This window comes from Stegodyphus dumicola, chromosome 10 (genome assembly GCF_044657685.1).
Source record: "Stegodyphus dumicola isolate Sdum_Otavi_A_Nest chromosome 10, ASM4465768v1".
Lineage (NCBI taxonomy): Eukaryota > Metazoa > Arthropoda > Arachnida > Araneae > Eresidae > Stegodyphus > Stegodyphus dumicola.
Genome location: NC_140777.1, coordinates 162,126,487 through 162,142,033, shown reverse-complemented (window position 1 = coordinate 162,142,033; position 15,547 = coordinate 162,126,487). Strand labels below are relative to the sequence as shown.

Sequence of the window (15,547 nt, the reverse complement as noted above, 5' to 3'; positions counted from 1 at the left end):
ATTTTACTTAAGGTCAATAATAAGCTTATCGGTCTGTATGATGTAGCCAGGGTGGGATTCTTTCCTGGTTTTAGGATCGAACCGATGATGGCTGTTTTCCAATTGGTTGGAAAATACTGCAGGCATAGCATGGCGTTCAGGAGTTTGGTGAACGTACATAGCATTTTTACTCCCATCTCCTTGATCATTTTGTTGCTGATCTTAACCAATCCGGGGCTTTTCCGTTTTTTTCTCTTCTCGATATATCTAATAACCTCTGATGGCATAACTAAGGGTGTGTTGTTTATGTGTGTTTTTGTTTGGAATTGTGCGATGAGTGACGTAACTGAAAGTTCTGTTTGGGGATTAGAAATGTTGTGAGTGTGAAATTGAGAAGCATAGTGATCTGCAATAGACTCAGCTTTCTCAAAATTGGTGTAAGTGATCCCGTTGGGGCCATTAATGAGCGGAATATTAATGTTGCGTCTTTTAAATTTAGAAACAGCGTTCCACAGTGAATTATAATCCGTAGATAGTGATTCTAAATGTCTGGCCCAGTCAAGTTGTGCATGTTTTTCTAGTAGAGTCCTGACTTGCTGGTTAAGTTGATTTAATAATGTTTTGTCCATAGGACATCTGAATCACTGCCACTGCTTACGTGCATGATTTCTGCTTCTGATTAGTTCACAGATTCATCAGACACTGTTCTTGTATCGTTTATATGCTCGCATAGTTTTGCTGTTTTTTAGGAGAGCATCATGAAGTTCGTCCGTAAGTTCTTCAGTGAAGGCATCTAAGTCATCCCTCGATTGTATCGTGTGGGTAGGGTACTGTGTGTTGCTGAGAGCTTTGGCATAGCCTGCCCAGTTTGTAATAAGGGCTCTTTTGTGTGATGTACTGTAGAAGTAAGTAGAAATTTCCATCATCACAGGGTTATGGTCTGATGACAATTCTGTCAGACTTTCAACATAACTCGGTTGATGTTTTTTAGGATGAAAAAATCCATAATTGATGGTCTACCTATCCCACAGTGTGTTGGTTTTTTTGGAACTGCAAGATTAATATTGGCTGCTTGGGCAATGTTGTGAATAATGCGTCCGTGTTGATTAATATCCCAGCAGTTCCACTCACGGTGGTGTACGTTGAAATCTCCACCTATAATAACTCGATTGTTAGTGTTTAATAATGTTTGCAAATTTGCCTTGACAGAATTTGTAGGTGAGTGTATAGGAAAATAGGTGGAGATAATTGTGATTGGTCGTGAGGTGTTTGGCGTGAGTGTAATAGCTAGGGCTTCAATAGCTAAAAGCTGTGGTAATGGAGTGACATAATGAGGGTAACATTGAAATGCAATATAAATAATGTTTTTAGGGAATATTTCGACTGCTAAAGTAAATATGTCTATGCAGAAGAACAGTAATTCTAACACTGATTCTTTTATGTCCTATACACTGTTTGTATAAACATATATAAGGCAGACTCTGAAATACAATCTACCATAGTGGAAGTTTTAAGATAAATCTCATCCATGTCACACTGAATATGGTGCGAATTACAAAAAATACATGTAGTCAATTTATTTGGTAGCCAAAATGCATCATACATAACATTTAACTGAATGGATCCATTTAATGTAACATTAAAAATATACTAGAACATAAGGATAAGCAACTTTTCTGCATGCACTGAGAAAATACACTAAATGAAGACAGATAACCTAATTCAGTTAGAATAACAAATTAAAGCTACAGTAGTCATTTTTTGCAGAAAAGTTACATACAGGAATTGAGTGCAGGTGAAGGGTGGATGAAAGGTACTAACTAACCAATTCAATTTGAGTGACATACTTATTCTCCAGGTTTTCCATACTTCTGATTCAATAAGAAGTGGTATTACAAAATATACTAACATTACATTCAAATGTCGATATGTTCAATTAGTTCACAAAGATGATCCCATTGCACAGAACTTTGTTTCTCAGTATGAATCATGATGCTGTATCTCTTTCATTTTAATATGTTTCTATTTTTCTCTCTCTTGTTTTTTTTATGGGGGGAGGGGGCTGGTATGTCTCACACTTTCAGAATTAATGAGCTGATGTTTGGAATGCAATTACAGAAGACTACTATTAAAACAATTAATATTCGTTGATGAAGTGACTGCCATGAAAGAATAAAATATCAGTCCACAGCTGCATTTCCAATTTTAGTAAATCTGACATCACTACAAATGCCTTCTATGGCATTCCATGGACAGCATCATATGGATGATCAATTTTCAAGCATACTATACAATGTAACTTAAATAATAAGAAATAATTTGATGTGGTAGCCTTGTTTCTGTGCTTTAACAGAAGCAACATACAAGCTCGCTGGCTGCACAGCATCAGTTATATTTAGTTAGTACCGCTAAATTTCAGTCTTAAGTAATAACAGGCAACTGCCTATAGTGCATATGGAACATATTCTAATAGTCTGAATAATTTTCCTATTCTTCTTCTTGAAAAATTCTTCAAGATTATGTCTTTGAGACATGATGAATATCCAAATTAGTAGTTCACACTTTCGTGTTCTGAATTTCTGATAAATGTAGTTCATTGGTATAACTAATTTCTCTTTCGTCTGTTTGAAGTTACCATGTGCCCCCTTAAATATAAGAATCAGAAATCTCTACACTTAATGGTCTTTTTGTGTGCACAGCTTAAAAAGAAAATCAGATTCTATGGCAATAACTTCACATAATAATATCTATTCTTAAATTTTGAACATATGTGCATATGTAAATATTTACACACATCTACATTACAATCAATCTACATTATATCCATATTTAACAATTCTGGAAGTTATGCTGTGCATATTTAATCATTCCATTTCTACGAAATAAAAATATTTTATTCATTAAAAATAATATTCTGATGGTAAAATAAATCTAGTTAAGTTTATTACCTGAGAATGACCATAACGTGAAGGAGGCTGAACTGGTGACGTGGCTTGTTTCTGCCATTTAAATGTTTTTAGGTCTAATGTCCATATGTCATTGGAACTAATTAAAAAAAATAATTTATGATGAGACACTAGCTTAATGAAAAGTGGCAATATATTTACAAATTATTTTAAAAAAGCTTTCTTCAAATTCTGAATGCCATCTAAAATAATGTTTTATATATTTTATCAACAATTGCCTACATAGTGAGATAAGTGATACAAACATAGCACAAAAGATCACACCAGAAAAATTCAGCATAATTCTAATAAAAAAATCATTAGTCATACACCAAAACATAAAAGCAAAAATGCATAAAATAAAGTAATGCCAAGCTACTAATATTCATCCCTACCTGGAATGTAAGTCTTAAACTGGGCTCACTCTTTATAGATTAGCTGTTTTTTAGGCTACTTAATGGTTTGCAAAATGTTATCAGTTTTGCTTGTACCTCCAACTGGGATACCCTAAATATTGAAAAGATAACTCAACTTTCAGTTCATTTAGATGACTGTTTTAGATGGGATAGATATCTGATTAAAACTTTTTCCATCTTCCTAAATCTCCTTTAATTTTTATCTGCAGGCTTGTCCCTTATTAAATTTTTCTGCATCCAAATTCCCTAACTCAGAGTTTTTCTTTAATTCTTAAAAAGAAAATAAATTATCTACTCTGACTGGAATATTATGGAATTTTTTGTAAGTGATCCCAACATGCTAATTCTTTTACAGCAATGAAAATTAAACTATCTATTCCAACAGTTCTTATTTTTACAGTTTAACCTATTTTAGTAGAGAGTTGTAATGTCCGAATAGCTTTCTGGTGTATTTTTTAACAGTGTTGAAAGAGAAGAGCTATGAATCAGGATTTAAATCAGGACATCAATATGATAAAAGTATATATGCACCTACCTAATGTGTGACCTAACTATATGCATACTATGGACCTGCCCCTTGCTCAGTAACTCTCACTAATTTAAGTTTATTTTTAATTATTCATATCAATTATAGCACTTGCAAACAATATTTTTTCCCATATGTTAAATTCATTCAAAATAAACACATTCTCCCCTAGTCACACATTTATTTCAGAACTACAGGAGTATATATAGACCCATAAATTTAATATATATTTCTTTATTATCATGGTCATAATGGCATCAAGATAAAGGACTTCTGTAATGCAATTCATTAATTATGAAAGTGTAAGGCATAATTAATGAGCTTCTGTAATGCAGCTGCTAATCTTAAAAACCTAAATTTATTATCGCTGAATGAACTGTGCCAAAATAGCAATCTTACTCAGAGCTGTTCACATGATGGATGGACCATGCATCAGAACTGCCAGTCATTTGGTGACAGTTTGTAACATACTTTGGCAACATTTAAATAACAGAAACTATAATAAGGAAGTATTAATAAATACATCAGACCATTTTTCACAATCTCTTTCTTACCATTGCATCAACAGCATTATTACCCATTTCCTTCACTTTTTTTTTTTTTTTTTGTATGAAAAAGCTCTGATTGTGACTTCTCAACATCTCATATAAAACAAAGGCCCTGGGAAATATATATGGAATGTTATCTTTCTTATCAAAATAGCCCTGCTGTACTCTTTGAAATATTTGATCATGTTGTGTGCATAATGATATGGAGTTAGGTCCAATAGATATTGACATGTCCCTTATATTTCCGTTCAACACATTTGTCCAATTTAGCAAAAAATTTAGTGACATAAGCAAGTAGTATCACTGCTTATTTTCTTTTCCAATAAAAAACACAGAAATACAAGATTTTGGAAGGTGCACCGGACACAGAATTTCAGTTCAAATATTCTTCCATCCTCTCTGTGGTGTAATCTGAAAATAGTTTTCATATTCCATCTTAAAGACTTAATTACCAGAATTCAATAGAGTTTCAGTACTTTTATAATAATTTTTAGGGTTACTTAGAATTTCTAATATTTCCAAAATTGAATGCAATGAATTTTAAATTAATGGCCATGAAGTATTATGCTAAAAATATAAATTTTTTGAGGGGGAGGATCAAATTTACAGAGGCACATTACCCTTGTTTTCAGTAGGCTTTTGTTTTTCAAAAATTGAACAGTGACATTATTTTTCTTCATGAATGTGGATTCATCACATTATTATATTGTGTCATTACAATGAGTTTATTTATAATGAAGATAAGGTTGCACTCGCTATACTTTGTTATTGGGAAAAAAAAAATTTGCAGATGAGACTGAATTTTATCCAGAAAAGAAAATCTTACAAAAGGAAAAATATTTGCAGGAGATTAAGAATGATACACTATATACAATACAAAGTCGGAGATCTGGACGTCCAATATCCGGAATGATCTAAAATTCAGATACAAAGCCACCACCAATTTTTAGTCCAAAGGGGCTTTGTCTCTGAAGGACTATTGTTTTCGTTTTACAATTTTGCGTTGAAAACTTTAAAAGGCTATATCACTTTTCAAATCATTGCCACCAAACACTTATTGTCTTGTATTATATTTGAAGAAATTAGATAATGAATCTGCATAAATGTACATATGTTTCTCGCATTGTGATACAACAACGATACTTAGAGCCATCCAGTTTTGAATGACATAATCCTACTGCGAATATGGGTATCTGAAAGCCCAAATTTGAAATTTGGAATTTGTTTTATTATCGACTTCATATTTTGTTAAACTTTAATTAATTTTTGATTAATAAACTCAATAATTTAAAAGTGGGCAATGGCAACAATATACAAAAGGAAAAAAACCTTTTTATCTCCAGCACGCGGAACTGTGTATCGGAAATTTTAAAGATATGCTCATTTTAAAATTATTTTGTGACACAGCTGTTGAATTGAATTTTATGGTTTAAATGCAAAGAACATAATATTTAATAAATAAAGGTAACATACAAAACATTAAAAAATGCCCTTTTGGACGTAATTTAAAATCTGAAACTTTTTAGATTTTTTTTTGGTATGCTTTATGCATGCGCATTTGTTTTCCCCCTCTGCACATAATGAAACATGTGGAGAGTCCCGATTCTTAATTTCACTTCGGCACTAAATAAAATACCCCGTTATTGAAGAAACAATCATTTTAGCATAAATTTGTATGATCAATAATTTGGCTCTGTTGCTATGCATCAGCTTGGTATACATCAAACCGAAACATTCTACATAGATACATTGTTGATTTACACCTAGTAATATTTCATATCCCTGACACCAACCTGGCGAATCATTATTTATTATACTTTGCTTTCATCATCACATATTTATCAACACATGAAAACTTGAGTAATGATGCATGCAGCCATGTCTAAACATTTCTTTTTTTTAAATATTAGTAATTGAATAACAAAGTGCATGGTAAGTTTTTACGTTGACATTATGCTTGGCAATGATTACAGATGTAAGTTAAGTGTGCTAAGAAATGTTCATGAGGAAAAATTTATCAAAAAATTCTGTCCATATGCTAAAAATAGATTTTATGAATTTAATATATATTTCAATGCTCAATGCAATATAATGATACTCATAGGCCAAAAGATTACATTTAGTGCTATTTGAATTAAGAGAATAACTGATTTGTTATTCACATAAACCCAGAACCAGTGCTACGGTTCGTATAGCCACACAGGGTGGCAGAATTTAGGGAAGGCAAAGGGAAGCGCTTGGTAGGAGAATTTAGGAACCATAGAGACAGCATCAGGCTCTAGTGTCAGCCCTCAAAAAGCCTTAAGTACATGTGGGAATTTATTTATTCAGGATTCAGATAAGCTTTAAGCCTCTGCAAGAAATAAACATAAGTATAATAAATAACTGAACTAATACAATTCAGGCTTAAATGACTCAGTGCGGATAGAAGCTATTTAAAATTTGGAGGAACTTGTCATTAATCGCCAATCTCATGATACATAGCCAAATATGTATACTGAACGACAGCTAAATTTTATGATGATAGCCGCAAATTTTAAAAGTTTTCGGAAATCACAAATCAAAGGTGAAATTTTCCAATTAATGGATTTTGTAAAGAAATGTGGAGAAGCGATAATAAATGAAAATAATATAAAAGAAGTTTTTCATTGTGATGACAATGCTCCTCAATCATCAATCAATTAATGGATGGCAAAATCTGTAGTATGGTTCTAGATTCAGAAAATACGACTACCAATAGTGAAGAAAGGACAGAGAGGTTACTGAAAACAAAATTTCAGTTTACAAGTTAGTCGGAATTCTTGACACGGCAATTACAGGACCTTCAACAATGTAATTAAGAAAGAAATTATGTCTGTCTACAGAATTAAAGAGAAAGTATTAGCACAAAAATGAAGCAACTTAAACAACTTACATTGAAAGAAATGTTTAATAAAGTAAACAAATAAATAATATGCTTCTTTTTTTGTAAATTTTGATACCCTTTAGATCATAAATCACGATTTCATATTTTTAATTTTATGATTTCTACATGCCATCTTACTAGTTTTAAATTAATAAACTAATAACCGGAAAAATCCCAAATTTGGAATCGCGGGCGGAAGTCCTGACGAGTCTGGATCTCAGACTTTGTCTGTATTAAGTTTAAATGTATACAAACAGTTTTAATGTGTTTATGTATTAAAAATTGTCAATACACCTTGAGTAAATTAAATAAGCAGTAATTTATTTTTGAAGGGAAAAAAGGACAATTTCTTAACATTAAAAAAATTTCCAAGAAATATATATATATATATATATATATATTAAAAAAAAAAAAAAAAGGCATAACACAAAACATTTTACCTTATTAGAAAAGTAAGAATACATTGCACAAAAAATTTAATAACTACCTCAGAAATGGACCATCGCTTATCTGCCTTTGGATTCCGCCAAATACTACCATTAAATCACCATGAACAGTTGCAGAATGCCCAGCCATGGGAGGGCATACAGTAACTGAGGTAACTTGAGTCCAACGATTTGTATTAATATTATAAAGATGAATCTGATTGAAAACCCTCCATACCTGCCACAAAATAAATATTTTCATATTACAAACATATATCATATCTTTACTACAGACAAAGAAAATAACAATTTAGTTATCTTCCTCCTTACTGGATATAGGTAAAAAATGGTTTTTCAGAGTAATGTATTTCAGCATTTCACTTAAAAACAGAAATTATTATGTAAAAACATTGAAAATAAAACAGTTTCATGTTAAAAAAACAAGAAAAATATTTATTTCTTAAAAATATGAATGAAATCTCTCTCTCAGCAATAACACATTTATAGAATATTCCTTCTATTCTAAATCACACTTTTTTCAGGATATACATATTGTTAAAAAGGAATGTTTTAAAATCATAATTTTTAAAAATTAAAGTGACTTGTTATTCTGGAGTAATTCCTTTTTAAAAAGTACTAATTTAAATTTGACAACACCATCATTCTAATCATAACTAATTCAAAATTATAACTAATATAAATTCACTAACACTGTTATTATTAATAAATCAATTATTATCCAAAAAATTATTTCTCAGATATATTTTAACATTTCATTTTATTTATTCTCTTTTATAAGAGGCATGATTGACATGATTCAGGGTACTGAAATAACAGACTGCATCTTGGAATAAAACAAAATCTAGTTATTTGGCAAATATATAAATAAACATCAAAATATCAATAAAAAATTACTTTGAAGTATTTACAATATATAAACTGAAAACTAATATTTTTTTTCAGATTTAATATAAAAAATATTCCACCAATAAACTACCTGATGTAATGGATATGGTGCAGTATGAGTCCAGCCTCCAAATAAAATTAGGTTTTCACCATGGTTTACAAGTGTTGCACATGCTTTTGGAGGAGGATAAGTTCCTAAAATATACCATATATAAGAAAAACCTTTATAGTATAATTAGTAAGAAAAATGCAAGTCTCTTAATAATATAAAAAATTAATAAATATCAAAATAATGTTTAATCAAATAATCCTACTTCTTGCAACCCTTTTTTTGTAAGTACACTTTAAAAAGGTATAATTTTTGTCACATAGTAGACAAAAATCTTGCTCATTACAATGGAACATCAAAAACACGAAAGGAAGCTGTTGCTAATTAATAGGGCATGTCTCAGCTATCTTATGGAATTCCATTAAATTCTCTATTATTCAAATGCATGGTCCAACATTTGTCTTTTTTTGATTTTGTCCACATTTAGAAAATATGAGTTTGTGATCATTACAGATGTACAAAGCATATGTAAACAAGTATGCTCAAGAATATGATTAAGTTCACATTCTAGAGAAGAACAATATGAATGGTGAGATTGCAATACTTTATTTTTACAAAGTAACATATACTAGAATTAAGTGTCCAAGTTTTAGATGAAAAACATGACTTGGCAACTCCAGTTTGGTGGTGGTTTCCCCCCTTTATTATTATTATTTATTTAACTGATGAAACACTTTTTGGAACAGCAGATTTGGACGTTACTAAAATGGATACTTGCATACTTGTCGTCAATCATGAAAGTTGGTACAGATACTATCAAACTTGCATAAATTATTCCACCAAGTTTCAACAAATAAATGTGTCTTTATATAATTAAATAGTCAATATATACAAGTTACTGATATAGCATATGACCTTAAACTTGACCCAATCATTTTAGTCAAAATTTATAATGAACAAATTTCTAATGTTACAAAATCTACAAAATTCGGGTAATATACAGTACCTGCCAGTTATTAAAATCATTTGTTTCAAACATATTTGAGTTTACTAATTCAGAAGTCAAACAACAAAAATCAACGTTATATTTTCAAATTTTCACAGGACTAGTTTCGATGGTTTTACAGAACCACCATCCTCAGCTGCAAAAGCGCATTTGCGTTTTTCAGAATAAAAACAATATTTTCAAAAGCAATTTCTAACTGCATTTTGGGAGACTGCTACCCATGCATTGATTACAATATGCATAGCCCACATCAAAGATATTGACTTAGTTATCTCCTTCAAAGTGCTTGTATTTTCACATAATTCAATTTTTTTTTTTTTTTTTTTTTTTTTAAAGCAACACGTTTTCTGAAACGACATTTGAAAGCTTTTATAATACCTTGGTCTAAAGGGTGAATGACAGAAGTCATATTTGCAGAAAGAAATACTAACTGAATGTTTTTCAAAATGATAGAGTGGTTCGCAGGGCAGTTATCTAACATGCTATTTCTTCATTTTTTAGTTTTTTGTCTGATTTAAAAAAGAAGTCAGTAAAAATAGTGCTCATCATCCAGGAGTTCTCATTATTACGGTACATTAAAAGTAAAGATTTGACTCCTTTTAAACATCAAGGCTTGCTACGTTTTCCAATAACCAATGGTGTCTTCATAATTGTTGCACATATATTGCACATTAATAACACGGTAACTCATTCTTTTAATTTCCTAAAACCGACTGAAGTCTCGACTCCTTTTAAAGCAAGATTTCCTACTTTTTCCAAGAACCAATTGTATCTTCTTAAGTTTTGCATCTATATTGCACTTAGTAACACAATAATTCATTCGTTTAATCTCTTAAAATCATCTGCTATTTCATTCTATATGTGCTCTACCAATGTTCAATAAAACAGACCAGTTTCATCTGTGTTATAAATTTTGAGTGGCTTGTATTCTTTTAGAACCCCAAATAAATGTTTTTTATCCAGTTATCAACCAAATGATGATCTGTCGCTTGCTTCTCACCAATGATCCATCAATTGGTAGAAAAGTTTTTTCTTAACATTTTAGCAAATTCTACAGCTTTTGTGGTCAAAAGTGCACTAGAAATTGGAAAATTTTTTTTTTACCCTTATAGCTTGAAACCATTCTGGGACAGTGGTTTCAATGTCTTTCGATTTTTAATCCCCTTTGCACTTCCTTGAGATATTAGCATTTTTTTCTAATTCTTTATCAAATCCACTTTTAAATGTCGCTTCTCAATAGCTGTATTTACCAAATGTATCATAATCAGCAACCATCTTTCAGTAACTTATCCTTTTCTTTCAAGCTTAAATCATTTCATTTAGGTATTTTCGACATGTTACAAGTCACATATATAGTAAATAAAAAATGTTTCTTTCAGGGTTCGTACACATTTCTGAACACGGAAATTAAGTACTTTTAAGGACTATTAATGAAAAAAATTAAGATCCTATGGGCAAATGGGAACTGATTAACTTCAATTACAAATATTATCTATGCCTGAATTTCACTTTTGTAATACCATAATAAAAATTAAATTTATCTGTAAGTAGGCTGCATTATTATTAAACATAAATTAATTAACATAATCATTAATAAGTTTGCAAATAAGTAAACTTTATGAAATTTATCAAATAGCATTAAATATTTTATAATAGTTGGACATGTTTGAAAGAAGATAAGTAACATTTTATTTTCATTTTACTAACAATTGTCTTTATACTGATTTTTGTTGTCTCAATTTTTCACAAACTTTCTCAGTCTAGAGGTTTAACCTTTCATCATGCGCATATGCACAAAATTTACGACAAATTCTGTTTTTAATGCACATTTTTCACATATCAAAGCTGAGACGGCTAAAGGTCATTTCCATTCCTCCTTTCTACCCTTCCCTACATCATGGAATGCACCATTCCCTACATCATGGAAGTCATTTGACTTTTTTTTTTTTTTTACTGGGCTTTTGTGCTAAGTGGCAACATTTTCATAAAAGTTACATATCGCGCGTGGTCGTGTTTTAAAAAGCGGAAAATATTTTTTTATCAAATATTTTGTAATTTTGTGTTACTAATTGCCATGTATTATTTTAATTTGTATACATTTGGCTCTGTAAATTTTATACCAGTTTTCATGGTAAAAAAAAATGTGCAACCAGCAGATTTTGCTCGGATTCTTCAAGAATTATCTGATGAAGAAAAGGAAACCTTCGGATGGGAGAATAATAGCGATTTCCATTCCTTATTTTCATTTATTTCTATTTTTTAGAAATAAATAAAAACATTAAAGTTAGTTTAAAGTGCGTTTTTGTAACCAGTAAGAAGTAAATTTCCTTGCAGAAGTAAGTAATGCTAAACTTACTTTTTTACTACCAAGGTAAGGTGTTTTCCTTTTTTATTGTCTATACTTGTCTTTGATGACTATTAAAATTAGCTTCGATTTTAAAATAGAATTATTAAATAATAAATTTAAAATTTTCGATAGTGAAATACATCATTGCATTTCCATCTTACCAACATAAGAACTTATAAATAATTTACATATATATGAATGTGATATAATTTGTATTTTCCAATAATAAGGTTAATATTTTATTTCTTACTAAATTTAGTATCAATATTCACTCATTTCTGTCGATTTTCCTGCCAAAAACGGTAAAATAACAGATGTCGTAAAAATATGACGAGTGAGTGCTCATGTCAAATTGCCAAGCGCGCATGCTGGAAGGTTAATAAATAGCAGTTAGATTTTTATGTTAAGTGGCATAGGTTAAAATGAAAAGTAAAACCAAAATCAGCATGATTCATAACAAAAGACTGCCTGCTGTCACCACTGCTGCTTGCCTATAGAGATCTGTTGATCAGAACAAACCTGAAAGGCCTGTTGTAGGCACGGTTTTGAAGTTTTGAAAGTTAGTTGAGCTCTGTCTGACACCGTTACTGTCATAGCATCGTGTAAAGTTCCAGGGCTTGCAATCCAGTTAATATACTTTAAGGTTCCAATAAGCAGTTAAAGCAACGGAGGTGATGAAATGTTTTTCATTATCTAAATCTCACTAAATACGAAGAATAAGTTTTACGTGAATTCTTACAATTTTATGTTTTATCTTGTGACCACCGTAAGGATTAATGAAAGGCAATAACTTGCTTTAATGTGCATAGATAATTTTTAAGAATAAGTAGTTAGTTATAAATAACTAAATTATGTAGTTAGATAATCTTAGTTATTATGGATTTACAGGGCCATTATTAAATTAATTTATTTTTAACAATATTTGTTAAAAAAAGCACTATTAAAATCACAATCTAATAAAATTTAAAAGCTTAAAATACATGTAATTTGTGACGTTGATTCCTAAACGCTATTAGAATAATTACACATTAAAAGCTACAAAACATAAATGTTTTGTAGCAACAACACTCAACAAATATTTACGCGTCTCTTTTAATTTGAAGCCTTCCCAGACATTTTAGCTTATTTATATTTATTTCCTTTTCTTTAAGCACCTTTTCTAACAGTTAAAATTGGTTTCAAGACGCAAACCAATGTTCTCACTAGTTTCTGCATGCTTTATCTCCTAACTTGTCAACCTCTCCACAATGTACTTATGAGGGTTTACTTGATATGGTAAAAGTTAAGAGACCGAAACTCCCCGATAGAGCTGAAGCAAATTACAGCATGCCTGAAAGTGACTACAATGTCAGACAAAGGTTTTAATAAGCCTCTTATTTAAAAAGAACTTAGAACATAAAGCCATGTTCTGATGCTAACAAAATCAATTACAGTACACTCCCGATTATCCGCGGAACTGGGTGTAATGGCCGCCGCGGATAACAAAAATCGCGGATAATCCGAAAAAAGCTAAAAACGGGTATAGCAAAAGAAAAAAACAGTCTTTCCAACTTTGAAAAATCATTTTATGTACAATAAAACGTAAAATAAACAGCAAGAAATGTTTAACTAACGCTTAATATTTTACTATATCACTCAAAACTAACCTAAAATGCATTTTGTTAATGAAAACAGAAAAGTGCTTTGTATACTTACGAGAGGCGTTAAGGATACACAGAAAAATTAATACGTATGTACTGTTTTAATACTGTAATGTATTATGTAATTACAAAAGCATAACTGTAAAACTACTGTCTGTCTACGGTAAGAACAGATCCCGCCACGGTGTCTGGCGAGTGGCGGTCGCTATAGCAACAGGGTTAGTATATTTCAAATAGGGACGAACCAAGGGTTGCTTTATTGTTATTTTGTTTTTGGCGACTGTTGGCTTAAGAGAAGTTTATCATTCGTCTTCTCGGCTTCATTCCAGCTGCACGCATCTTTTCTTAAGCCTTATATTATTACTATTAGCTCTTTTTATTCTCGTTGTTATATCATTTGTGCTAGCATTTGCTCAAATTCGCTTCTATTTAGCTTGATTTTCGTAGTGCTTTGTTAATGGCCAATTTTTTAAAATGCCCTTCCAGTTTAAGAAAGGTCAACCTTTAAAGTCTCAGTCACGTCAAATCGTGTATCGTGTCGCAGAATTTTGCGCTTCTGAAGTTTCGGCGAACTCTTTAGTAGTTCCTTAAGTTTTGAAGAGCGAAGTATCAACAATGGGTGAAAATAAACTTCTGAATACACTTGGAAAGAAATGTAAAAGCCCTGCTAATCATAAATGTGAAATTTACGATTTTGACAAATGCGTTCTACGGCAGACAATACAAGACTTTTACATCAAAGAAAAGAAAGTGCCATCTGTGTGGAAATTACTGCCTGTCTTGAGGCAAAAATTAGACTTCCCGTGGCAAAAAGACTCTTTGTGCAAAGTTTTGTGTTCAATGAATTTTCGTTGGAATGCGTAGGAAAAAAAAAAAAAAAAAATCTTATCGAAAGACCTCACATTGTATTTTGGAGGAACAATTATTTACGCGAAATGAGAAAACTCAGAGCAAGTGAACGAACGCCACATCGTTTACATCGATGAAACATGGATTGACAGCAATTTAACTTTTAAGAAATTTTGGCAACATGATACGGTTTTGGGCGCACAGCCAGTTTCCCTTAGCAAGCCCTCCATGGAGGCATCCCTCCTCTTAGGCCTGGAGGCTTTCCGTAATCATATAAACCAACCCAAACCACTGGTAATTAAGGAAAAAGCAGTTTTGATTTTAATTCACCTTCGCTTCCTTCCGCCATTAAATTAACCAGCTTTTGGTTTAGTTTAAAGGTATGAGAAAAGAAGAAATGTTCGCAAAAAGTATTTATTGAGAGCATGGGTATGTAAAAAAATGCTTTTACTTTCAAGATGATTCTATATACATTTAATGATGAAATTTTTAGTCATTATTAAAGCACAAGCAATAAATTAACAGAAAATTTTGAAATAAAAACATAGCAGAACGTCATTTAAAGACTGAAGAAATTGCTTTGAATGTTCACGGTAGATCAGCTAGAGGGGAGAACTATAAAAATTAAATTTATTTTATATTTATGAAGTGCGTCTATACTATATAAAGAGAATGGGGCAATCAAGTAGATTTCTAAGATGTCATCTATGATTTTGCAAGCAAACAAATAAACAAAAAAGAAGCAAAATAATAGCATGATTTTTTTAAATGTCGAAATTAAAATTTTTCTTCAAAAATAAACACGGATTTTTAAATTTATTTCCCTACAAGTTTATTTTTACTCATTGTACATCTAGAGGGATTGCAAATTTAGCGACTTGTACCTCACACGGCAAAATCAAAGACCGTTTCTTGACTGCAAAAGCTTTATCTACGCCATCGAATTTCATTTTCGGAAATTGGATGTCGGGGTCGACGCAAAGGGTCAACAAGCATTTTACTTGAA

At 31.1% G+C, this 15,547-nt stretch overlaps 1 protein-coding gene across 2 annotated transcripts in view; it reads right to left on the bottom strand.

Moving 5' to 3' along the window:
• Fbxo42 (F-box protein 42) overlaps positions 1–15,547 on the bottom strand; it is a 96,213-nt gene that overhangs the window by 48,359 nt on the left and 32,307 nt on the right. For both annotated transcript variants that reach the window (XM_085825789.1, XM_085825790.1), the window contains exons 3-5: positions 8,742–8,845; positions 7,807–7,982; positions 2,928–3,024 (exon numbers count right to left, since the gene is read on the bottom strand). In XM_085825789.1, coding sequence (XP_085681915.1) covers positions 2,928–3,024; positions 7,807–7,982; positions 8,742–8,845 — 377 coding nt within the window. The remainder of the gene's footprint in view (positions 1–2,927; positions 3,025–7,806; positions 7,983–8,741; positions 8,846–15,547) is intronic.